General features: G+C 39.2%; 1 protein-coding gene across 2 annotated transcripts in view; it reads right to left on the bottom strand.

The window, feature by feature from the left end:
• FOXJ3 (forkhead box J3) overlaps positions 1 to 25804 on the bottom strand; it is a 147140-nt gene extending 121336 nt beyond the window's left edge. For both annotated transcript variants that reach the window (XM_042950255.1, XM_042950254.1), the window contains exons 1-2: positions 25653 to 25804; positions 3234 to 3294 (exon numbers count right to left, since the gene is read on the bottom strand). In XM_042950255.1, the coding sequence (XP_042806189.1) occupies positions 3234 to 3277 (44 nt within the window). In that variant the 5' untranslated portion in view covers positions 3278 to 3294; positions 25653 to 25804. The remainder of the gene's footprint in view (positions 1 to 3233; positions 3295 to 25652) is intronic.
• Positions 25805 to 27604: the final 1800 nt, after the last annotated feature.

The following is a 27604-nucleotide window of genomic DNA, read 5'->3' on the forward strand; positions in this document are numbered from 1 at the left end:
ATGTACCATTGTACTTTGATCAGAAACTCCATTTGCCCCCCAGACCCTTTGCTTTTTACACATACAAGTTAATGATTACTATCTGATTGTTTTCTCCACATTCACATATATAAGATCTTGTTTTCTTCATGTTCACCACGTGGGTAATATCTTGTGAGCTCAATAAATTTGGAGCAGAAACCCCTATTTGGGGCTCCTGTCTCCTCCCAGACATTTGCCTCTCTCATATTCAATTCTGCATCTGCTCTATTGCTGGACAAGAGAGAACTCCAGACTCACAGTCTGTGACACCTATCACTACAAAATTTTTTGCAATCATTCTTTTACAGAAATATGGGGTGTCTTTTTCTAATTCATACATTAACACCTACTAGTATAGAACTGTATGATACGAAGACATTAAAAATGGCCATCTCTCTCTGTCTTCCCAAATTTTCTACAATGTGTTATTTTAATACATAAAATACAAGTTCAATTTAAAAAATAATCCTAACATATTCAGATTAAATACTGAATATCTACCAAAACAATACTTAACTTGTTTATTAGCCTAAATATTTAAGGTAGTGGGGCATAATCCATTTACTACCCTTTCCTACCCAACAGATTTTTAAATATCACATACTTTCATTTCAGCCCCTACCTTCATTTACACTAAAAGGTCCACTCCCACTCTCACCTATGCCTACAAATCCCTACCTACCTACCCATTTTCTCATTCTCAGCCACATATCCAGCTCTTCACCACCAACTCATATACTTCCTATTTTGAAGCTAGCCATTTTCTAGATATACAGATAGTACAACCCAAGATACATATAAAGGTAGTACGTACAAGTAAAGTATGTTTATCAGTGCATTTGAGTTAAGAGTTCTGACTATTCCTATTTGGATCGTGTCACTGGGGAGGTCATTTCTGGTTTGGGGAAGACTATGGGAAAGCAGACTAAAATTTGTATGGTTTTAAGTAATCCAGTTTCTATCCCACCACCACCATCAAAGAATAGTCATTCTTTTCTCTTCCTTGTATCAAACTCAAGGCTTGCCTCCAGTTACAAAAAAAATCAATGACAAACGACGGTTTTCTACCCATACATTTAAGGCTAGGAACTCTCTGCTTCGTAAATGGACCGTGCAGAATATTAACAGAAATGAAAGCTGTATATAAAACTACCAAATAACCCAACTCAGACACCAGAGTCCTAATGTTAAATTTATAGCTATATGTTCAAAAAAGATTCTAGAATATTATGCACAATTGTCAGTGTTACAAATTACCAAATTATCAAATAACTCAAGGTTATCTCTTTTCTTTCATCATCCCTTCCAATTCTATAATTCTACCAAGCACAAAAGTTAGATATACATTATTCCTAACCCAATGTCACATGCAAGCTTAAACCTTAACATAAAAACTCAAATAAAGGGGTTTATAATCTCAGTCCATGACTTTGGTATAGGATTATTTCAGCATATTCCACAACTAAAATTACTTTCAGGAAGTCTAATCAACATAAGATCAAAGTCTGAAAAATATCCCAATATGACCATATCCAAAGTTTTAAACATTCAAAAAAAGGGTAAAATGATTCCTCCCATCATACTGGGCAGTAATCACTATTAGGTCAATTAGTTCCACAGGAGCTTTGGGAATTAAAGAAACGATAATAGTCTTTTTTAAAAGGTTCTATTCAGAGCTACATAGGTGTCCCTTGTTTGGAGGCAGGGGCAGAGGACACACAAAGTAGAAAAGCAAATCTCTCCATCTATTTCCTCAAGCTGGAGATGCATTCTCAGGGAAAGAGGTGCCATAATGGCAAAGATTAAAGCTTTCCTAACTGAGGACAAAGGACAGCCATCCCTGACTGGCTGAAAATTCAAGAACATAAAAAGGCAACTTCATTTTTCTTCTGTGGCATTCTAGACAATCAAAACTGCTTTCAAGCCAAGGATTCCTTGAATTCACATTCATCACTCTAATAATTTTTTATCCCTCCTTTCTCTCCTGCCCTCCAAAACTGAGCAATCCCAACTCTCTTCATCACTTACTCTATTTTAGCCACACTGACTTCCTCACTGTTCCTCCAACACACAAGGCAAGTCTCCTGCTCTACCAGTTCCTGGATTCCCTCTGCCTGGAATGCTCATATTCCACATACCCAAAGTGGAAAAGTCCATCTCTCTTTCACGTCTTCAATTGTCACCATTTCAGTAAAGGTTTCCTTGGCTACCCTATCTAAAAATAACACACACCCCTGTATTTCTCATTCCCTTTCTCTATTTTATTTTTTACCTTAGTCCTTATCACTAACATACTTTTTGTGCTCACTTCAGCACCATATATAACAACAGATACTTCTTGTTTATTAATTGTCCCTTCACCAGAAGGTAGCTCCAGATTATAGGATTTTGATCTGTTACATTCACTGTTACAGCCCTAGCATTGAGAATAGTGCTTGACAACATATTAGGTGCTCATATGCTGAATAAATGATGCACTAGTTGAAGCAGTTGCAAGTAGTTAAATGATGCTTCCATCAACACTTCATACGCTAGTCTGAAAGATTTTAATTAACAGATTAGACTTAGGTTATTTTTTCAGACTGTTCTCTGGGACCTGCAACAACCCCTCAGGGGCAACTGTGGGGGTAGAACATGAAAGCCTAAGCAAACAGAAAAAAGTCCTGTATATATCTGTTTTATTCACTGGATTTCACATAAGATTTAATTTGTAGAAAGGACTTAGCAACTTCAAAAAAAATCTAAGACTACTAGGTTGTATGTAACTCAGCTCCTACTTTTTACACTTTATTTATTGCAAATGAGGATCATCAAGGTGTCATGTTTACATCATCATTTACAAAGAGATAAAAACTAGCACTGAGTCTTATTTAATCTGCTACACAAAGGCAACCAAAATTTACTGGGTATTTTCTAATTAAAACAAGTAGAAAGCAGAATCCTTTTTTTTAAAAGGAATGACAAAGAAGTATAAAAATTTTGTTACTCCATATACAAGAACATATGTAAATTCACTAAATGGAAATTAAGACCCAAATCCCATTATCACAAATGTCTCTGTGAGCAAAAATATCTCCCAACCCATCAGATAGCATAGTCTGACAAAACTATCAGTATTTTATTACCTCACCTTGATTTCATCCTAATATGATCTGACCAGCATAACTTTTAAAATGTTACATGTTCCAATAAGGAAAAAAAAGAGTACTCACCTTAATGAAGTTACAGATGGACAAGCTTGTCCATACAAACCCATCTGGCCACAAAGAGAATCTGAAAAGTAAACAAGAGTTAGTTATTAGAAGCTCCAAAGTAAATTAAACTGTAAATAAGACTCATTTCTAATTAAAACACTCTGAAAACAAATAGAAGGCTAAAACATTCACCACTATCTGAACAAATACCCATATGAATCAAAAATGCTATTAAACGATAAGAGGAATTATACTGAAGAAGACAAACATACCAGAGAATAAGAGAAATACACTGTAACATCCAAAGGAGCTGAAAACTCAAAATTTAGCAAATTGTTATGCTTATGATATACAGAGACTGCGTCCAAACTATTTAGTAGAATCCCATGGATTGCAGAGAGGTGTCTAGAGGAGACCAAAGAGCTGAGTATGCAGGTTCCCATCCCCACATAACTGTCCCCCACTCTATCTACTCTTCAATCAAAGCAGTGCTATCTTTCCTGGTTTTATACACCAGACTTCACTAAGACTTCATCTGAAGAATGGTTCCATTATTTAAAAAAAAGAGTTAATAATAACATTTGAACAAAGGAGTTTGGAATAAGAAGTTCCAGGTTCAAATTCTACTGTGACACTGTGAAACTTTGAAGAATTTATGTAACCTCACTGAACCTCAGATTCTTCACCTGTAACATGGGGATAAATACCATCTATGTAATTTTATTTACTCATCAGGGATAAACTGCAGGTTTGTTGTTAGATTAAATAAATTAATGAGCAGATGTAAAAGTCTCTATTAGCACTACTAATTGGCAAAAGGATGATCCACAAGTGTCTACAGGTAACATGAATGAGAGAAGCTGGAATGGATATAAGCATATACACATGAATACACTGCACAAATGGTAGAGACTGCGTGCAACTAAAGAAAACATGTTCATGCTGCAGGGGATGGATCAGCTACTATTCCCAGTTCCAGCCAATTGCTGTTAAGCATGACTGCAAGCCCAGTATTCTAAGAAATAATTTTTATTTTTTTAAGATTTTATGTTTTTTTAAATCTCTACACACAACGTGGGGCTTGAACTCACAACCTCAAGATCAAGAGTTGTTGCATGCTCTTCCAAATGAGCCAGCTAGGTGTCCCTCTAAGAACTAATTTTTGCAGAGAAGCAAGATATCCAAAATTTTATTTATAATCTCCTGATTTTTATTTTCTTAACACTATGTGGACCAAAGAAAACATCAGATTTTGTCCCAAGTTTATAACCTTTAATCCAGAGGCTGACTGAACTCCCTGCATCTAATTGTTCCACACACACTGGACAGAGACAAGGCACTTCTCTTTCTGGCAGAATGACAGACTAGATAGCTTAATCAACATGCCACTGAAAATTAAAAACAATGGATAAAATCTTTTTAAAATCTTTTATAAATTAATCAATAATCCTGCCAAACACTAAATACAAGAGAGAAGCTAAAGAAGTATACAGAGTACTGAAACCAGCTTTCATTCACCTTCAAGGCGTTTTGCCAAACCCTATGAATTTCAGCTTGCAATTACAAGGCCTAACGGGACCCAAGGTACAAGCAGCAAAGTCCAGGTGTTACCCAATAGAATAGTAGCAAGGAAAATGGTTTCTTGGCACTGAGTGCCAAGGAGGACATGGGGGGTGGCTATGATAGCAATAAAACAGTATCTCCTCTGATATTCATAACCATAAGCTGACTCTCACTAGATTATGGTTTAAAAAGCTTCATACTTAAAATTTTCTTTAGGGTAGTCCTAGGATGGTAATGTTCCCCACCCATCCTTGAGAAAAGCAAATGCAAATCCTTTCTGGGGAATCTGCCTTTGATCTAGGCCTAGAAGAATTTCCACAGGTAAGGTTCCAAAATAAATAAATTCACAATAGAAAAATCACAAAACCCAGAAGGAGGGAGGGGAAAAAGTCACAAAACATAGAAGAAAACAAATCACTCAGAATAAGATACAGTTGAAATATCAGTAGGCAGAATCAAAACCTCCAAGACTTCCAGATATGGTAACTACTAGACACTTTACTGTTTCACTTTATGGGTGATTTAACTATCCTGTATTTCAATTACCGTATGAATCTCAAATCTGTATCTCTAGCAGGGATCAATCTCCTAATCTTCACATAAATATCTAGTAACATTCTATCCTGGAAAACCGAAATCTGTCATTTCCAAAACAAAATTCATCCTCTTTCTTTAATGTCTTTCCTATCATAAAATGACACAATCCTATTATCTAAGAATGGCCTTCTAGCCTAACTCCTTTCTTTGCCTTTGTTAGAGCAGAACACTTCTTTCCAACTCTTGATTTCTATGAGGAATGACTGACTTCTCTAAACACTCCTGGGCTCTTAGCCCACTCCTCACCAAAGAGGTAAGTAACTTGGTTACTAGGTAGAGATAACTCCAGGACTCTACATCCAGGACTCTACTGGCAGTGATCTGGGTGTACCTGCTCTGCTGACCCTAACAATCTAGATACCAGGTGGGCTGTCCCATGGTCTAAATTAGGTCAGTGGGGATAAAAGAATGTGGAGAGTGAGCTAGACCATTTGGTTTTTAAATCTAAACCACATTCTACAGTCGTCTACAATATCAGCTTTAGCAAAAACAAAGGTAACTCCTCGAAAAGTTACCATATGAACCAGCAATTCAACCCTAGACATGTATGTATGTGTGTATGGCTATATAAAAAATCTTCTTTGGGACAGATGGACAGACACACACACACACACACAGATTGGTATGTGCACATCCCAAAAGAATTTAAAACATATGTTGACAAAAACTTGCATACAAATGTTCATAGCAATATTATTTATAATGGCAAAAAAACAGAAATAAAACAAATGTTCAACGATGAATGGATAAACAAAATGTGGCATATCTACACAATATCCATACAATATACAATATTATTCAGCCATAAAAAGGAATGATAATCTGTAACATGCTACAACATGGATGCTAAGAGAAAGAAGTCAGACACAAAAGGCCACATATTTGGAAAGCAGATTAGTAGTGACCGTAAGATGGGGGGGATGCAGATGGACTGCTACCAGGTTTTTTTGGGATGATGAAAAGTGTTCTGGCACTAGACAGCAATGATAGTTGTACAAAACTAGCACAAAGTTTGTAAAAAAAAAAAAAAAGAAAAAAAGAAAAGAAAACCCAATTTTAAAAGCAGTAATATTTTATTTTTTCAACTGTCTGTTCTTGTTTAAACTCCTCAGTTCAGAAATCAGGCAAGGGAACAGGATATTTTGAGTCCCCCAAACATCAACACCTTTAGGATCCCCAATGGGTTACCAATTACCACCAACTCTAGCTCCTAGATATCTTTCTAATCTGCTCTAGCCTTAGTTTCAGTTTTTTGCCTTTAATCCAGATAACTGCTGGATCCAGATAACTGCTCCTAAATGGTGAACTCCAGGCTGGGGTTCTGCCAATCTTCTCCCTACCCAGCAAATGATCAGCAACATGGAAATCTCACAAAAGAAGGTTAAGGTTCACAGTTCAGTCAGGAAAGTCTCAGTGTCCTCTGAATTATAAGCTCATATTTCTGAAGCCAACTGTAGTTGAATAATCGTATTAACTAATTCAATTACATCCATAATTTATACAGTTTAAGGTGGTGTCAAAAGTACCTAGAATTTTCTCCAAATGCTTTAAAACCCAACATGCAAGAAAGTCTGTGCAGAATGACACTACCAGACTGGTAGTAAAAACCAGTCATTTCATTTGATGAGTATACTCCAGTAGAAGCTACTGTACTACATACCATTAGCAACACGAGAATATGGAATTCCTTTTAACACAAGCAGTCTTCAAGTGTATATTAAATTGAGTTACAGAGGCACTTGCCTGGCTCAGTCAGTAGAGCATGTGACTTGATCTCGAGGTCATGAATTCAAGCCACACAGTGGGCACAGAGATTACTTAAAAAAAATTTTTTTAATAAAATAAAATTATTTTATTTATATATATAAATATTTATTATTTATATATATAACTATATATATAGTCACATAAAAACTACATATAGTTTTTATATAACTATAAATAGTTATAAACTATTTACACTTAGGAAGCAAATGTTTAACAAACTAAAAGTAGTATAATGATGCATTATTTGGGAGCAGTAGGTGAAATGGGACTAAGTATTTTGAAAAAGCTCCGAAATAATTACCTTAATTCTTATTTTCCTTTCTCCCACCGACACAGGGATATAATGCCTTATAGTTTACAAATTAAGTCAAGACCTAGATTGGAATCCCAATTGTGACCTTTGGTATAGTGTTAACTTCTCTAAGCTTAATTTCTTCATCTCCACAAAAGAGAAGATTCATGCATCAGTTCCTGTGAGCACAGCTTGAATGGAAGCGTAGGCATAATATTAGAAGAATTAAAAGTTTATTCAAAATAAATGCTACAGCACTAGAGGTAAGAGACTATTCCTTCTCTTTTTCTTATTTCCTAACTCAGACCTATCTTTCAAAAGATTTCAAAGTATAAAATTCACTAGCACCCATGAAGGAACAACCCCTTTGACTCATGTTACTTAACTAAGCATTGTGACTTGTTATACCATTAGTCACAGGTAATTATTAAAGCAGTCAAGGAAATAACCTCTCTTAATCAGCCTGAAGAGAAGAAATCTGCCAGAGGATGGAGTAAAGGGAAAAGAATCCCGCTGAGTAGCAATCAGCTGCTCATCTCAGCTCCACTAGATAAACCTGAAGGCAGTGGCACAGCTTGAGCTAAAAAAGTGAGATCTGAGTCCTATACTCTTAGAAAGCAATTAAAATCATGTGAGAATGATGGATTCACCACAGGAATATTAAAGGAAGACGAGAGGCCAACCTTAACTTTGGAGAACTTTAATAGATAATTAAGAGAAGAGGCACTAATTAAAAAAAAAAAAACAACAAAACTTGGGAGAATTGTACTGGAGATGGCTGCAGGTGATTTTAAAGCACAGAAAGGCAACAATGTTATTATTACATGTCAATTAAGATGGACATACACAGAAAACATTGGCTTTTAATACAATATCATGAACACTAAAGAGGGTAGGTTTTGTAGCCTAGGGAAAACAAAAAATAGGCTGCAAAAGGGTTAAGAATTAGGAGAGAGAAATACAAGTTTAGCCACAAATTGTATAAAATGAAAGTAAATGGAAAGTGCAATAAGGTCAAGCAGTAAGAGCAGAGAAGAACAGACTAAGAAATCAGGAAGGGTGAAGAATATGTCAGAATGTTCATCACACTATATCCCCCATTATCCTGTTTTGGAGCCTGCTTGGGATTCTCTCTCCCCCTGCCCCTCTCCCCCGTCCATGTGTGTGCTCGTGCGCTCTCTCGCTCTCTCTCTCTAATAAAAAAAAAGATCTGAATGAAAATTCACCAGACCTTTTAACTATGGTCTTTGTATCCATCAAATACTTCTCCCTACCTCAAGGCAAGTAATTTAGGACCAATCCTCAGTAAGAAGAGCAAGTATCCAGAATATATGAAGAATCTTCAAAACTCAATAATAAAAAGATAACTCAATATAGGGATGCCTGGGTGGCTCAGTCAGTTAAGCCTCCGACTTCGGATCAGGTAATGATCTCACGGTCCGTGAGTTCGGGCCCCACATAGGGCTCTGTGCTTAACAGCTCAGAGCCTGGAGCCTGCTTCAGATTCTGTGTCTCCCTCTCTCTGCCCCTCCCCACTGATGCTCTGTGTCTCTGTCAACAATAAACAAACATTAAAAAAAATCTAAAAATTGGCAAAGATCTGGATACATAGCTCATTGGCAGAGTATTTGACTGCAAAACATGGCTAAGATCAGTGCACCTGGGTGGCTCAGTTGGTTGCGCATCCAACTCTTGATTTCGGCTCAGGTCATGATTCCAGTGTTGTGGGATCAAGCTTCGTGTTGGGCTCCATGCTCAGCATGAAACATGCTTAAGATTCTCTCCCTGCCCTCCCCGCCCCTCTCCCCCACGCTCTCTAAAATAAATAACTAAATAAACAAACAGTATTTTAAAAAATGGGCAAGATAAAAGTTACAAAGATCTACAAATGGCCAATAAGCACATGAAAAGATTAGTCAGCAAGGAAATGCAAATCAAAACCACAATGAGATACCACTTCACACCCACTAGGATAACTATAATTAAAAAAATAGACAATAGCAAGTGTTCAAAGACATGGAGAAATTGAAACTTAAATATTACTAGTGGAAATGTAAAATAGTGCAGCCACTTCAGAAAACAGTTTAGCAGTTTACTGAAAAGTTAAACACAAAATTACCATATGACACGACCATTCCACTCCTGAGATATATAGTTAAAAAATGAAAACATACATTCACAGAAAAATCTGTATACAAATGTTCTTAGTTGCATTAAATCATAATAGCAAAAAAGCGAAAACAATCCATATGCCCATCAGCTAATGAATGGGTAAATAAGATGTGCTATATCCATACAGTGGAATAGCTGGCAATAAAAAGGAACGATGTACATGCTATAACATGTTATGAGCCTCAAAAACACGCTAAGAAGCCAGTCACAAGACTACATGATTTCATTTACATCAACAGGCAAACTCATGTTAGACTATGGATTAGTAGTTATATCAATAATTGCTATTAATTACTATTAATAATTATTAATAAATTACTATTAATAATTGATAGACTATGCATTAGTAGTTATTAGACTATAGATTAGTAGTTTCTCAGGGCGCCTGGGTGGCTCAGTCCTTTAAGCGTCCAACTTTGGCTCAGGTCATGATCTCGCAGTTTGTGGGTTCGAACCCCTGTTGGGCTCTGTGCTGACAGCTCAGAGCCTGGAGTTGGTTTCAAATTCTGTGTCTCCCTCTCTCTCTCTGCCCCTCCCCTGCTAGTGCACTCTCTCCCTCTCTCTTGCTCTCTCTCAAAAAATAAACATTAAAAAAACTTTAAATCAGATTAGTAGTTTCTTAGGGTTGATGGGTAGGGGAGTAAAAGCCACTGGGTATGGGGGTTTCTTTCAGAGGAAGAGGAAAATGTTCTAAAATTAGACTGAAGTAATAGTTTCACAACTCTGTGAATACATTAAAAAACAATGAGTTTCACACTTTAAATAGGTGAACTGTACAATATATGAATTCTAGCTCTATAAGGCTTAAAAAAAAATTTAGAACTCAATCACAGGCAAATGTTCTTTTTCTGTTCAGTTCCTGCTTCCCTGGCTAGTACATCAGGAGCCACCTCAACCTCCCAAACTAGAACAGGAAGGGGAGAGTAAAAGTAATGACTTCACCAGAAGGCAACACTACAATAGCAATTCTTTTCAAATCTATAACCCCCTGAACCATTAGTGGTTCAGGAAAGTTTGTTTTCTGGTGGGCTCTACTATTTCCAAACTATACCATCTATTAATTAAACATGTTTCATGAAAATACATGTATGGTTCATAAAAAAAAGTGTTATACTAAATTCTACAGACAATCATTCTACTAGTATCTACAAATCAACTACTTAGGTCATACCTCCCTTCTCCTAAAACAAAACCAAGGCCAGGTCCTGTTATTCTCTAATAACAGAAGATTAAAAATTCATGCCAACCAACAATCACATTGGCTTTTTAAGACTATTTTAAGACTAAGAAGTCTGACCTGTCTCTTTCCCCACCACAGTTTAGGTCTGGTGTCAATCAAACAGGTGGTAAATGTTGGGGAGAGGAGCTTCTTGGCCAAACATCACAGAGCTATAGCTTCTTCCAAACACCAAACCTTACTTCCTGCAATTTATACAAACAGATCACAGGCCACCCTCTTCAAACTAAATCATAACCCAAGCAAGTAACACAGGATTCTATTTCTGGGTCTGTCATTAACTTACTGGATAATCCTGAAGCTTCAATCGCTCTACTTTGCTCAATAACTTAATCACAATTTCCAGTCTCAAAACCAAATTATGTGATCTAATAAAAAACTTTTTCCCAATTTATAGATTTGGTTTTATGATAATGACAAAAGCATATGATATTAAATGTTGTATGTTTAAACCATTTTTATTGAATGTACACGAAATATGAAAAATTCAAAAGATTGGTCTAAAAATGTTGAGCCTTTCTATTTTAAACTCTTAAAGGTATTCACTAAACAGAGGGAGAATAAGCTTTCAGAGAGGGCTGAAGTATTTTGAGGCTTTAAATTTAAACTCAGTTATATTTAGAAAGTCAAGATGCCACCTCTCTGGATCCTGTATCTTTATCTTGGGCATTTGATTCATGTGCTTTGCCTGGTGTAATTCAAAGCAAGAGATCCTACCATATCCCTAAAAAGTAAACATATCAGAATGTACTGATTACCAGAGGAATGTCCTACTGTACTGCCAATGAAAAGATGGAAAGCTGTAGTCTCCCACTGCTATAGCTGTTTAACAAAATAAAAATTACCTGTCTGGTCCCCAAAGTCAGTCTACAAACCACTTTATAAGAACCAATTCTATTCCATTCTTGAAAATCCTGACTCAAGAGTTCACAGTGAAACCTAGAGAATCTATTAAATAAAAGTATGTCAGGAGATTCTGATGTACAACTTAATCCAGGAACTATTGGTTTAGGACAAGGATAGCAGAAAGGTTCCATATCATTTACCAATTATGCTCAATTGTGCTCAACAGGTAATAGCTACCTGCAGTGCTACACCGAGGTCATGCCTAAAAACAACCGGAAATTAGTAGTTTGCCACAGACATAAATGATGGGGAAGTGGCCACATGCAAACCATCTAGCTGTCATCTGTGATCGAGACTACTGAACGGGCTTTTTTTATGGACACTTTTGGGGTAAGAGAAGAAGAAACTTAGATCTGGATTATTTACTTTTAACTGGCAGAAGCTCTGGCTGATTCTGGGAGGGTAAGAAGCAGCAAGAATAGGCCCACTGGCATATGTATCAGTATTCTCCAAAAGTACTTATTAAGCTTCCCAGTATTATACAGGAAAAAAAAAAGATAAAGTTTCTGCTCTCAAATTGTCAATAATCTTCTGTGACAAATGAAAATTCTACACAATTATATAAATTTGGTTCAGAAAAAAAAAGGTGGATGTGCCTTGAGGGGTTCCACTTTAGGTAAAGGTGGAAGCCAGTAGAACATGGAGTACCATGCAAAAACAACTATAATTTTTTGATTCAAGAGGAAATCAACTGTAGGTTCCTCATCAGTACATGACTAAATTAACATGTTAAGATTTCACTGGCTGCATTTTCCAGGGTGAAAAAACAAAAACAAAAATGGGAGGTGGGGAGAGGCTATATAATCAAGGCATGACCCACTGGAAGGCAAATGATCTGCTTTATATTGTTTTGTATACATCTAACATTCGATTGCTGGCTCATAGGGGGCCAGGTATATACCAAATTAACTTTTCTATGTCCCACAATGCTTAGCTCATGTTTTGTACATAATACTCTAAAAATGTATGAATTGGTGTAAAGAAGGACAACTCTTACAGATATTTCAAAAAGAACAGTAAAAGAACTTGGTACCGAGACATGAAGGGTCAAAGGAGCGGACAGGGTGAAATTATGCCAAAAAGTAAGGGGAGGGGGGAATGTGTTAGGTTAAAAGAGAAAATAAACATAATAACCAAATGTAATATGTAGACATTGTCTGGGTACTGATTCAATTAAAAACCAACTGTAAAAAGACAAACAATTGAAAGCATTTTATTATAAACTGGTTGTTAGCTAACACCAGGAAATATTGTCAACGTTGTTATACACGATGGCATGTGGTTATGTGCCAAGATATCTTTAAGAGATGTATACTAAAGTTTACAGAGGTGAAAAGATTTTCTTTAAAATAGGCAAAAAAGAAAAAGACAGTTGAGGTATATGTGACACATATGGTCAAATCTGTGATGGATAAATAGGGATTTGTTATATATTATCTACTTGTGCATATACTGAGCAATGCAGTTGTGGACCTTCCTGTTACTTGATCAACTCCGGCACTGTACAATTAATTCTTTTTCTTTTCTTAGATTTCAGGAAGCTTAAGAATGACTAGTACTTCTGAAGAAAACAGCCTAGACTCAATGAGAAGAAAACAGGCATTCATTTGTTAGCTCTACTAATAGGAATCTCTCTGAATCTACTCAAAGAACTTCTTGTAAATTAATATGAGAACTGAATATGAGCCAAGAGAGTGACTCAGCTGCTAAAAAGAAACCAAATACAATCTTAAACTTCATTAAAAGAATAGCACCCAGATCAAGGAGGGTAGCAGTCCCATGCACTCTTCACTGCTTAGTTCACAACTGGAGTATTGTGCTCTGTTTTGAGCACCAAATTTTAAAAACACTTACAAGCTAGAATGCTTGCAGGGAGAGATATCAGACCAGTGAGGAGTTTAGAAGCCCAATGTCAAGTGTAGAATGACTGAAAAAACTAGGTGTGTTTAGCGTAAAGAAGAAAACACTTCCCAGTCTTCCATGTCACCTCAACCACAGAGACCCCCAGTATAGTATTTTCCAGAGGATTTCAAGAGTTGGTAATAGGCATTCCACTGCCAGATAAGTTTAAAATAAATATTGTTTTCTCTAATAGATTTATCAAAATGTGCAATATCCTCAAGTGCTTTGTGATTCTTTAAGGATGGTCAGTATTTCCCAAATGTGACCATCTGTTCATTCATACAACAAAAATTCACCAAGCCGCAATTATTTGCCAAACACTCCTCCAAGTGCTGGGGATACAATGAACATTTTTAAGATTCTGGAGCATACCTTGTAAAATAGCCAACCTGAACCTCTTGATATTCCTCTAACTTCCATTGTGCTTCCATATCTCTAGGGTTTTTTTTTTTTATTCTGTCAGCCTAGAAGGTCCATCACTAATCTTGATTCAAACATTATCTCCAACACAAAGCTTTTCTGACCATAAGCAAAAACTCTCTTTTCAACAAGCCAATGGCTCCTTCTCTGTATCCGTTCTTTGTGAACAGACTATGCCTTTTAATCACCTTCAGATCTCTCATAATGCCCAGGACAGTGTCCTGCATGCACAGGTGTTCAAGAAATATTTGCTCAATGAATAATCATTGAATTATTGAAGGATTATCTTGTTAAAGAACACAAACTAGGTCTCTACTGTTCCACACAGGACCAGAAAAGAAATGAAGTTAAAGGAAATTTTGCCTCAGTTAGAGCTAATGACAATCTACCTTACAGGTATCAGTGACTATAGGTGTTCTAAGAGTAGCCAAAGGACTATGTATTAAGTGCTTTAGTGGGAAATCTCACTGGCCAGAATGATTAATTCTCAAGATCCTAGGAACTACTGTATTTCTCACTATAGTAGATAAAAGGAAACTTTTGATATATTTGTATCAATATTAAAATTAAGCTTAAATACCCTTTCATTTACTGCTATAGTGAATATATAATGATGCCTGTTATGTGTTATTTACAGTGCTAAGTATAGAGGATAAATAACAAAAGACACTGTCTCCATCCTAGAAGAGTCAATATAAGGTTGCTCCCAAAGCAAATATGAATGCCTAGGTCATTTACCGCAGTAAGAAATGCTCCTTAGATGAGGAAATTCTTTAGATAAATGATTTTCAATATTTTGCAGGCAGAGAAATAACCATGAAGCCATTAGCTCTTCTTAAAGACATCTACTGAAACCACTAAATACATTAAGTTCTTCAAAAAAACAAAGCTAGCCATTCTGCCTTTTTAGTCAAAAACTAGAAAACAGAAGAAATTCCAGGATACCTCCATATGCCAAGGCTTATCTCTGCAATGTCACTCCCAAACTAAAACCTGTAGTCTTTTACTTGTGTAAGGACCCTTTTACTTGTGTCCCCAGCATTTAGTACATTGCCCAACACACAGCAGATGGTAATAAATGAGCAAACATGTGAGAGAAATTAATGAGCCCAATGTCCCTGGATGAAAACAGTATCTTAAAGAAGCACTAACAAGTGGTTTTTCTTATTAGAAACCTGCCAACAATACAGTACCAGACAAGTAGATCTTAAGTCTAGTTTTCATTATAAATCAAAGTGCTATTTTTAGGTCACTTATTGATAAGTAATTACTGTAAGTAAACCTAAGGTCTTGGTTGCTTCTAGGGAACTAAAATTAATTCCTTAATCAGCAGAGTTAAACGACCAAATTGTAATGCAGAGAAAAACCCAAACACTTAACACACCCTCAACTTGACCCATAGATTACAATAAAATAATTTATTATAAAACTGATTTATTAACATAACCGCCCAAAAAGGAAAGTACTTTGGGGCACCAGGGTGGCTCAGTCAGTTAGGTGTCTGACTTTGGCTCAGGTCGTGATCTCACGGTTCGTGGGTTCAAGCCCTGCGTCAGGCTCTGTGCTGACAGCTCAGCCTGGAGCCTGCTTTGGATTCTGTGTCTCCTTCTCTCTCTGCCCCTCCCTCCCTCCCTCACACTCTTTCTCTTTGCCCCTGCCCCACTAGAGCTCTGCCTCATCTCTCAAAAATAAAACGTTATAAAAAAAATTTTAATAAAAAAAGCAAACTTTGATAACACCAAGTGTTTAAACTGCTCTTCAAAAGTGTTATGATTCACGTTTTTCTAAGTTCTCATATAAACCATAAAAATCATCCTTGTTTATTTTTTCTGATTATAAAAATGGTATGAGCTCACTGTAGAGAACTTAGAAAATATAAACAGGTTCAAAGGAGAAAATAAGGACTACCCATTGTAACGGTTTCTTTCAGTCTTTTTTTCTATCCAGTTATAGCTTCTTTATATACCATCACTCTTCCTACCCACTGGGCAAGAAACAATATCCTAACTATGATAGTAACCCAAATAGCCACAGTAGATTCATGTTCCAGGTACAATTTCTTATGTCTAAATTTTACAGATGTGTACTTCCATAAAATAAGACCAAATCTGCTATTCTGTAATTTTTTTAAGTTTATTTATTTTGAGATGGCATGTGCGTGCACAAGTGGGAGAGAGGCAGCGACAGAACAAGAGCAAGAATATCCCAAGCAGGCTCCACTTGCTGGATCGATCTCACGAACCATGAGATCATGACCTGAGCAGACATCGAGAATCGGATAAGCCACCCAGGCGCTCCACTATTTCGTAATTCTTAAAAGTATCCCTTTTGATTCTGTCTCCTCCTTGCCTCCAGAATTCTACAAAGGAGACTCAAGTAAAAATACATCCAATGACTGGAAATGGACCCAAATTTAACAAGGGAAGAAGGTATTCTCAATAGTTTTATGTCCCTTACTCTGTTATTGTCACAAGACAAGTTCTGCTCCAAGTAGCTCAGGTCCTTTGGGGTCCATAACCTTTAAGTTCTATCTCAAAAACCCAAAGTATGTTCTTAAAACTTTCTCAGTTTCTACTAAACAGTACAAGACCAGAAACAGAATGCAGGATCTGGGTCCCAGTCTCTGCTCTACTAAACAACTGGAGTGACACTGAGTCTTAGCTTGTATCTCATTTTCTCTATTTGTCAATAAGCATATTACTTGCCCTACCTCTATTACTTGGCTGGTGGGAGGTTCCAGAATCCAACAAATTAGAGAAAATACTTTTCAAAAAGTATTATTCAAATGTAAGATGAATATTTTTCCAAAATACACATCCCCTATAATAAACTATATAAAACATGACTTCCCCATTTCATGGGGAAGGCAAAGATGCCTTTTCTGATGGTGATTCCTGTCTATTTACATGAGGATATAATACCTTCAACAGCTCCTTACAAAGGGTAGACAGGTAAAGCATGTCTTAGATTCACAGACCCAACCACACTAGCAGAAACTGAATCCATATATTATTTATCTCCGTACCATGAGTCAGTCAACCTGCTCCTGACTGTAGCATATTTGACTATTGTATATTTCCCGAAGTTCTACACCCAAACCACAGAAACTTTGCATTTTTAACAATTTAATAAGCACCCACGTACCCACCAACTAAAATCTAAGATCTTAACAATAACTTATTTTTACCTCTCAACCCCATCTCTATAAACAAACAATTTAAAATTATTAGCGAGTTCTAGTGGTCTGCCCCCCTCATCCATTCCTCTCACAAATCTGTGTCAACATACAATAAGGACAGGTCTGAACTGTAAGAAAAATTACAATTCCAATTTCTGAGATCTTCAATAAGGTAACATCAGCACTACAACAATCAGATCAATCTTATTTCCTTGATATCACTATACTACTGTCCAGGTAGGTGAATTCAGTTACAGCTTTTAGCTGTACTGAAAATGAAATGTACTGAAATGTACTGAAAATGTTGTATACAGATACACAGAGTCGTCCTGGAATAATCAACTCTACAGTGTCTCTCCCATATGTGACCTAACTCTTCAGGACCATCTCTACATAGGAAGATTATGAAAAAATAGCCAATGTTATGCTACAGTTTGAATGTGTCCTCCCTAAAATTCATCACATGTTGAAATCCTAACCCCCAAAAACGATGGTAGTAGGAAGCGGGTCTTTGGGAGGTGCTTAGGTCATGAGAGTAGAACTTTCATGCATAGGATTAGTGTCTTACTAAAGAGGCTCCAGAGGGATCCTTTGCACCTTTCACCATGTTAAGGTGCCAGCTACAAAGGGGGCCTTTACCAGAAGGCAACCATGCTGGTGTGCCTTCATCTTAGACTTACCAGCCTCCAGAATGACAAGCAATTAACTTCTGTTACTTATAAACTACGTAGTCTGTGGTATTTTGTTATAGCCGTCCAAACAGACTAAGACAGCCAACATGCAAAGTTTGTAGAGACTCTCTCTAAAAACTCCCACACAAGGACTTTCCCCACCCCCAAACTGTTAGCATTTCAACTCAGAAGAGAGTTCTCTAAGATTATGTTTCGACAATAGTGCCTCTTATTGCATTCCATAAGCGTGAGTCCATTACAAACTACTTCACCCATTGATGATGGGAAGGAAGTCAGACAGGGCAGCGTCAACGTAGGTCTGATTAGGCTAAAACGAAATCACTTCAGATTTATGGTAAAAATTCTTAAAGCAACCAGAGTGGTTTAGTTAATTATTAAAACTAGGTTTATTAAATGTGTCAAAGTAAGAGTTCTTATTGAATATGGTTCTAATTATATTCTTATTTATCCTATATTTTATCTTGTTACAGTACTAAAGTTTGACACCATATATGAATCTCATTTGCTTTCTGTTTCAGTTACTTTGTTTCAATTCTATAGAAAAGTGATAACCATTTTGAAAGACATCACATTCTCAGGTAATCAGTTGATATGTCAAGCAGAATAGCAGCCAAAGGTACCTAACTACAAAAGGTTACTTAAAATAAGTAGAATGCCATTGTTATAAATATAAATACAACATCTGGCTCCACATAACAAAGCTATTTCCATATCCCAACAGATGGCCCATAGTAATAATGCTTTGCTGATCTGGTTATAACAAATTATATTAAATCCAAAATCCTGTATAGCAGATGCCTTTTCCAATTTCAGTATAAGTCAATCTCTTGAACCAAAACACTGTGCTTTGGTTCTTGTGATTTGTGCACTAAAATCCAATTACACCAATTAAGATGGTCAAATTTTTTGACAGTTGTTATAAAATGCCACTGTGGGGTTTTCTGAGTTTTGGAGTGAAAGACGGTAGTGTACCTCTATCTAGGACTGAAACATTAACTGCTGAAAATGGAAAACAAAAATTCAGTTATAGGAAAGCTAAGGAAGGTAAAAGTGAGTTTCTGCTGTCTTAAGCCAAGGTTTCTGAACAGTAACAACGTGGTTAAGTTACTAAAGGTTAAGTGACTAACAAAGACAACAGTGAAGACCATGAAAATAATGCAATTTCTGAGCTGAGAGGCTATTAGCAAGGACAAACAAAAAGCAGCATAAACATGTATCCCTGTGCACTACAGTATTAGGTTCACATTTTTTTTAATGTGGACACAATGTCAACTTTAATTTTGCTGTTTGTTTCCCCAACATACTCAAAATCCAATCTTCATATTCTCGTCATGCCCCCTTACTTGAAATATTACCCTCCGTTAACTCCTATAACGCAGTAAGCAGTACAATGTAGTGATTAACAGCCATGGAGTTCTGAAAATAGACTGCAGGCGTTCAAATCCTGCCTCTTTCCATCCCTACCTACACAACCTTAGGCAAACTACTTAATCTCTCTGTGCCCATTTCCTCTCTGTGCCTACAAAATTGATAAAAATAAAATCTTTCAGAGTTGTTATGAGAATTATATAAATAATAAATGTAAAGTACTTAGAACACTTTCAGACCCACAGTAAGACTTCAGAAAATGTTAGCTATTACTATTATCACTACCACTATCATCATCATCACACCCACTGATGTTCTGAAAGAAAAGGCAGAAATATGAGATGACTTATCTAAATCACAAACAAGTGACAGAATCTGGTTAAAAAAAACAACAACTATACAAACACACACACACACACACACACACACACACACACACAAGTGTTCATTTTAAGTCCTGAAGATTAAACATTAAAAATCACTGATTCACTGGGGCGCCTGGGTGGCTCAGTCGGTTACGCATTCGACTTCAGCTCAGGTCATGATCTCACAGCTCGTGAGTTCGAGCCCCGTGTCGGGCTCTGTGCTGACTCAGAGCCTGGAGCTTGCTTTGAACTGTGTCTCCCTCTCCCTCTCTACCCCTCCTGCGCTCATGTTCTGTCTCTCTCTGTCTCAAAAATAAGTAAACATTTAAAAAAAAATTTTTTTTTTTTTTAAATTACTCATGGGGCGCCTGGGTGGCTTGGTCGGTTAAACATCCGACTTGGGCTCAGGTCATGATCTCACAGTCCGTGAGTTCGAGCCCCGCGTCAGGCTCTGTGCTGACAGCTCAGAGCCTGGAGCCTGTTTCAGATTCTGTGTCTCCCTCTCTCTCTGTCCCTCCCCTGTTCATGCTCTGTCTCTGTCTCAAAAATAAATAAACATTAAAAAAAAATTTTTTTTATTAAAAATAAATAAATAAATAAATAAATAAATAAATAATAAAAAATTACTCATTCACTAAGGGGATTTCCCAGCCCCTCTAATTATCCAGAAATTCATATAAGAATCCTTTAAGGGGCGCCTGGGTGGCTCAGTCGGTTGAGCATCTGACTTCGGCTCAGGTCATGATCTCACAGTCTGTGAGTTCGAGCCCCGCATCAGGCTCTGTGCTGATGGCTCAGAGCCTGGAGCCTGCTTCTGATTCTGTGTCTCCCTCTGTCTCTGCCCCTTCCCTGATCATGCTCTGTCTCTCTCTGTCTCAAAAATAAATAAAAACATTAAGAAAAAAAAAAAAAAAAGAATCCTTTAAGTTAGAACAGCAGCACAGAGTAATAGGAAGCAATGAACAAGAAGATCCAATGGACTAAGAAGATCCAATAGCTCCATTACTGATTTAAATTTACAATCTTGGGTAAATAAACTAATCTGAACTTCAAATCGCTCATCTCAAAAAATGCTTTGCCTACATTATAGGACTGGGAATGCTGTATGGTATACGTAAACCATTAACACTACATGAATGTTCGAGGGCCGTGTCTTACTCATTTTTATATCCCTAAGGCCTAGCAGAATGCATAGCAGAGGTTACACTCTAAAAGAGGGGTGGAGGGCATCTGGGTGGCTCAGTCAGTTACACATAAGACTTCACTCTGGCTCTGGTCATGATCTCAAGGTCATGAGATCAAGCCCTGCAGTGGACTCCGTGCTGAGCATGGAGCCTGCTTGGGATATATTCTCTCTCTCTCTCTCTCTCTCTCTCTCTCTGTCTCCCCCTCTGCTCCTCCCCCAGCTAGGGCGAGTGCTCTCTTAAAAAAAAAAAAAAAAAAAAAAGAAGAAGAAGAAAGAGAAGAAAAGAAAAGAAAAATAAAAGAGCTTTAAGAAATTTTTTAAAAAATAAAAAATGAAGTAAAAGGGGTAAAATTGGCAGGGTGAGGATGAAGATGAAGAAATGGAAGGGTTTTTAAAAGTATAAGAAACTCAAAAATTCAATAGATAAATGAATAAAAGGTAGCATATTATTCAGCAATAAAAGAGAATGAAATAGTGATACAAACTACAAGATGGGTAACCCTTGAAACATTATGCTAAGTGAAAGAAGCCAGACACAAAAGACCATATGCTGTATGATTCCATTTATATGAAATGTCCAGAACAGGGTACAGACTTCCTTTTTGGGGATGATGAAATGACTAAAGATGATTGTGGTGATGTGATGGATAAACAACTTGATGAATATACTAAAAACTGTTAAGCTGTCTAAACCAGTGAACTGTACAGTATGTGAATTATACCTCAATAAAACTTTAAAGAATTAAGAAAAAAGTTTGCGAGAACCATTAAAGTATAAAGTCACTGGCTTTAGAACATGTTTCTTTTTTAAAGAAAAAACATCCGGGGTACCTGGGTGGCTCAGTCGGTTAAGCATCCAACTTTGGCTCAGGTCATGATATGATGGTTTGTGAATTCGAGCCTTGCGTCAGGCTCTGTGCTAACAGGTAGGAGCCTGGAGCCTGCTTCAAATTCTGTGTCTCCTCCTCTCTCTGCCCCTCCCATGCTCATGTTCTGTCTCCCAATAATAAATAAACGTTAAAAACAAAAACTTGAGTTTTCTGATATTTGAGTAGCTCTGACATGTGGACAAGAATGAGACTGGCAGAAGCATTAGGAGAAAACACTTAAAATTACCACCCCAGACCATAAGATCTCTACAAATCCTTCTGTGGAAAAAAAATCTGACATCTATTCTTATCCTTCCTTTCGAAATTCTAAGGTTAAAAATTACTTCCTGGTCCTACTTCAATAGTGTTTTCATCATGATCATTGATTCTAAACTTCCAGACTACCTTTGATACCGTGAACCATACTGCCTCTCCTCTTCTTGGCTTCTGAGGCAGTAAGGTATTTCCTGATTCTTCTCAGAATGTTTTACCTGTTAGCCTATATAAAACGACACCCAAAATTCCAAACTTCAAAGTTACTTCACCAGCATACTACCAACTTCCCATCACTCATCTGCTCACCTGTTTTTTACTTCCATCTGTAGCCCTGGTCAGTGAACAATCTACATTTTCATCTGTTAATCCTATAGCAATGTACTACTCTACTCAATTCTTCATTGTCTTCACTAAGGTTGGAAAGCAGTGGTATGGCTCAACCAAAATAATTCCTATGCTATTTCTAAGTGGCTTTGCAACATGGGGTACATTTTTTTCTTCTGAACAGTCTCTGTTTTTCTAACTGTTCTGCTTAAACTAGCCCCCATTTCCAGAGTCAAACGAGCGAAGAGAGAAGGCCATCAGGACTGGCAGGAAACTAGCCTGCTACTGAAAAATTTATTGTACACAATCTAGCGTTGCCCATAACCAATCTTAGCTCATTTTCCTTCACAGTGATACTTCCCTGATTTCCCTATTATCAGTCATCCTCCCAGGACTCTAGGCTTTTTGTCTTTTAATGTTTTATTTGCATTCCTCCCTTTGCCCACAATCATTATTAAGTTGAAATTAATTTTTACTCACATATACATCTTCTTATATATCCTATGCTTCTTAGGACAGTGTAATAACCAAATATAAAAGCTCAAAAATGAGACTGCCTGGGTTCAAATCCTGGCTCTGCAGCTTACTCTATGGGATTTGGAGCAAGTTACTTAACCTCTCTGTAGCTTGGTCTCTTCATAGGAATAGTAAGACCTTATTATGAAGATTTTGAATTAAATACAATTAATAAGCTTAGAACAGTGCCTGGGAAACAGGAAACAATAAACGTTGGCTATTAGTTTATTCCCATAATCATTATGTCAGAACCTAATCTTATTCCTAAAATTCTCAAAGAGCATTCTAGTCAGTCTCCTCGCTCCAGAACATTCAGATAATACAAAAACCTTCATCGGGAACCATATGCATGATCTCAGTCCTAGTCGTTAGAACCCAATATGGCACCTCATCAAACTAAACCTTCCATCCTTGACAGATTCTCCACAAACACCTACTCACCAATCCTGAACTCATCTGTCACTGCTCACCAACACAGATTCTCTGTGCAGGCCAACAGGCTTAGTATCTTTTATAAACACTGTCACTTCTCCACCTTTGTAAACACCCCTCCTTCACCCTCCTGGAATACATCTTCTTCCCTTTGAAAATTCCTATCTTTTGCAAATCTCACTTATACCTTGAACGTTGGTTGCACTGCTATTCCAACCAGGCGTTTGATGATGCTTAATAATTATGAATGACGTCTTACATGCTGTTTCCCCAAAGAAGTTGAAGCATTTGTAGAGACCACATATTTTATTCCTTGAGTCTCTTCACACAGACTACTTCGCACACGGCACAGTATTTTGCCGAAATACACAAATGCAGACGACTTACTAAAAAACTGTTTCAGAATGCATCAGAAAAAGTCTCTATTTTCCACTGCCCCACCCAAACTTAGCATGATGAAAGCAGATAGAATCTGTATTTATTTTTATTTTGCACAGGAGAATACACTAACAGTTGTACCACATAAAAGGAAAATATATTCAAAGAGAACACACAATGCAAAAGAACAAATCAAGAAAAAGTGACAGTGCCAGCCATCTTGGAATCTGAAAAGTGACTTCAAAATATTAAGATTTTATTTCACCCAAACTAATGAACCAAAGAGAGCCAAAATAAACATGTCCTGACTCCATCCAAAAACTACCTAATGAAAGCATGACAAAGTCCCCGGTATCACAAAAAAATCAAGAACAAGATTCACCTCAACTCCGAGAGACACAAAAAGAAAAAACAAATCCTCAGGTGTACATAAAAAAAAAAAAAAAAAAAAAAAAAAACCTAAAAAAGTCAATCACATCTATATATGCCACCAAAACAGAAATATGAAGGGAGTTACTGCTTTTCTACAAATATTTGCTATGGTCTAGGAGGAATAAAAGGCTTCTCTCACTGCTACTCTAGCTACCGGGAGCAATCTGTGGTCACACAAGAGCAAAACACAGGAAGATGGAAACCTTTAACCTGGAAGAGACATTAAAAAAAAAACTACCCAAAACACATGTTTCAAAACCAGTTTCAAAATACAAAGCAGCTCAAAGGTACTCAATAGAACGAAAAGAAAAGTGAAATAAAAGAGCTCCCACGAAATATGTGACTCAGTGAAAACTATCTAGTACCCCCTTGCAAGTAAAGAGCAATGGATGGAATACTTTCATGACATGCACTCGTTCCAGTGGGAAGCAAAATAGAAGGAAAAAATAAAGTGAATGTCAGGAAAAGCCAAGATGCCCACCAACCTCTGACTCCCTGGCCAGCCCAACGCAGCTCATTCAGGAATCCAACTGAACTGCACAACACAGAAAAGGGACATCTTTGCCAGCCAAACACGCGCGCGCACACACGCACACGCACACACACACACACAAAGTAGAACGGAGAAGTGAAAACTATACACCTCAATGCATCAGCAGCTAGAGCCCACTCTTTTAGACGGAGCAACAGAGAAAAGAACAAGAACAGCTAAATGGAGAGGAGGAAAGACGTCTCTGAAAACTAAGCCCTGTCATGTCCCCTACTGCTCTCAATTTCCGAGAGTACAACTCTTGCTTTCTCCCAGCTAACCAACAGTCGGCCTCAGCAAAGCAAACTGACCCTAACACCTTCCACGCCACGGGAGGAAATCAGAGAGGAAAAACCACCGCGTAAACCTCCCTCCTCACCAGCTGCAAAAAATGGAGGGGGGAGGGGGGAGACACCCTACCACGTGGGCAGGATGCAACACACACAGGGCAGCAACACGTCCGCATGGAACGGCGGCCCCTGCCCCAATGCCGGCAGAGGACACGCCGTCAGGATGGGTGGGAACGGAGGCCCCTCGCGCGGGCCTCACCCAGAAGGGCACCCCTGAGACGCGACATATTGCCCGACCCGCCGGCCGAAAAGCACCCCAAGCTTGAAGGGAAGAAGCTGCCATGCCGAGGTAGGGGGCCAGCCCAGGCCAGGGGGCAGGTCGCGGAGAGGAAGAGACGGCCGCTGTCCTCGGACTCGGCGCCCCCGGGAACCCCGTCTGGCTCCCCCGGGCCCCGCCTGGGGGAGGGGCCGGAGGCGCGGAGCTGCCGCTTCCCGGCTGAGGGGCAGCAGCAGCTGAGGAGAAGCGCCGCGGGGGAGGGAGGGACCCAGCCCTCGCCACCCGCCAAGCCCCAGCCCGGGCCCGGGCCCCCTGCCCCGCCCGCCACCCACGCCGCAGCGCGGCCGCGGCCGAGAGAAGGGAGAGGGCGTCTCGCGGAGGGCAGCCCCTGCCTCCGTCCCGGGAGATGCCCCAGCCCCGCCTCCTCGCCCGCCGCCCCGGCCCCGCCGCCCTGGCGGCTGGCACTCACCTCAAGGCTGCGCAGGCCGGGACGGCCCGGCCGAGCCCCCGGCCGCTGCGTGCGTCTCCGCCCCCGGGAAAGATCCCAACGGCGCCTGGTGCGAGCGGCCGAGGCCCCGAGCAGCGCCGAGAGCGGCGGCGGCAGCGGGAGCAGCCAACATCCGGGGCCGCGCACCCGGAACTACTTCCCGACCCGCTCCCCTCCCGCCCCCGCCGTCGCCTCCGCCTCTCGCGACGTCGCTGCGCCACCGGCACGGCGTCAGCGGCGTCCCCTCCCCTCCGCGGTCACGGCCACTTCACCGCGCGCGGGATCCCTCCGCTGGGACAAGTAGTGCCCCTCGACTAGGGGGGCTCTGCCTCGGCGCGGCGGGTGTTTTGGAGCGGCCGGCAGCTCCGAGGAATGTGGGGTGTCCACGCATCAAAGTGGAGACTAGGAAGTTTGGGAGAGGGCTGTGGACAGCAGGGACCTGCGGCCTTGGACCCTGCTCACAGATTTCCCAGACCCCGTGCTCCGGAGGGTTGACGCCTCGTGACCTTGCCCCCCACCCCTTCCCAGCCACCTCACCGTAGCGACAGGCCCCTCGGCCTCTACGGGGAAACCAGACCCCTTTTCCAACTTCGCACACCGCGAATTCTACGGGCCCCAAACAAGGGCACCTTGGACCTTCGGCTCACCCTTCCTTTTAGAACCTCCCAAGTCCCGGGCTCTAGGCCCATCTCTGCCGAGGCCATACCCTGCCCTAGCCTTAGTTTCCTTCTTAAAGCAGCTGGCATTCTAAAGGCCCTTCTTGATTCTAAAGTTAGTTGTTCAGCTTATGGTCCTTGCTATCAACAGGTGGAGCCTACAGAAGGGCAGTTTGGACGACTTGTGAACTTTGGAATTTACCTCTACGTCAATCTTCACTGATTCTTTCTCTAAACTATTAGCACTGCTAATCTGCCCTGTAATTTCACACTTAATTACATTCAGACCTCTAATTTGCTGTTGCTTCATTGGGTTAGTCACATACATAAAAGCAAGCACCCAACATGCTTTTGAACTCACGGTAGGTGCTCAGTATTTGGATACTCGGACATTTGTTAGATGAATACTAGCTTAATCGGATGAAGGAAATAGGAGAGGTTTGAGTGAATTGGCCCTGGGAATCTTTCTGACATGGTCCGGTAGGGATCAGATAAAGACCTCAAGTAGTTAAAGAGCTGAGGACCCAATTCCCTCAGCAAACACGGAACACCTGCCATTTGCCGAGCATTTCTAGGCAATGGGGATTCAAAGTACTCCGATGTTCCTTTTCTATTTAAGACTCTAGCGAGAGTCTGAAAATAAAAAGATTCATTCATGCATTTATCTAACAAATATTTGCTAATTACTGCTAATGTTGTCAGACACGATTTTAGTGCTTGGGATGTATCAGCCACATAGGAGGACACATATCTTTCCCTTTTGGAGCTTTCCTCTGTTATGGGGAGGAAGGCGATTAACCTAACAAAAAATTATTTGGTGTATTAAAAGGTATTCAGGGGGCGCCTGGGTGGCGCAGTCGGTTAAGCGTCCGACTTCAGCCAGGTCACGATCTCGCGGTGCGTGAGTTCGAGCCCCGCGTCAGGCTCTGGGCTGATGCCTCGGAACCTGGAGCCTGTTTCCGATTCTGTGTCTCCCTCTCTCTCTGCCCCTCCCCCGTTCATGCTCTGTCTCTCTCTGTCCCAAAAATAAATAAAAAACGTTGAAAAAATAAATAAATAAAAAATAAAAGGTATTCAGTGCTATAGGGGAAAATAGACCAGAGTAAGGTACAAAGAAAACTGGAGGATGGTGGGGCTTGGGATTTTTTTTTTTTTTTTAAGCAACAGTTTATTTATCAATAAGATGTTTATTTGTTCACCAAATACTTAAGCCAAACCATGTGTTAGGTGCCGGGGCTTGAGTGGAGAACACGCTCAACAAAGTTCCGACCTAGTGGA

The sequence above is a fragment of the Panthera leo genome, chromosome C1 (assembly GCF_018350215.1).
Source record: "Panthera leo isolate Ple1 chromosome C1, P.leo_Ple1_pat1.1, whole genome shotgun sequence".
NCBI classification, from domain to species: Eukaryota; Metazoa; Chordata; class Mammalia; order Carnivora; family Felidae; genus Panthera; species Panthera leo.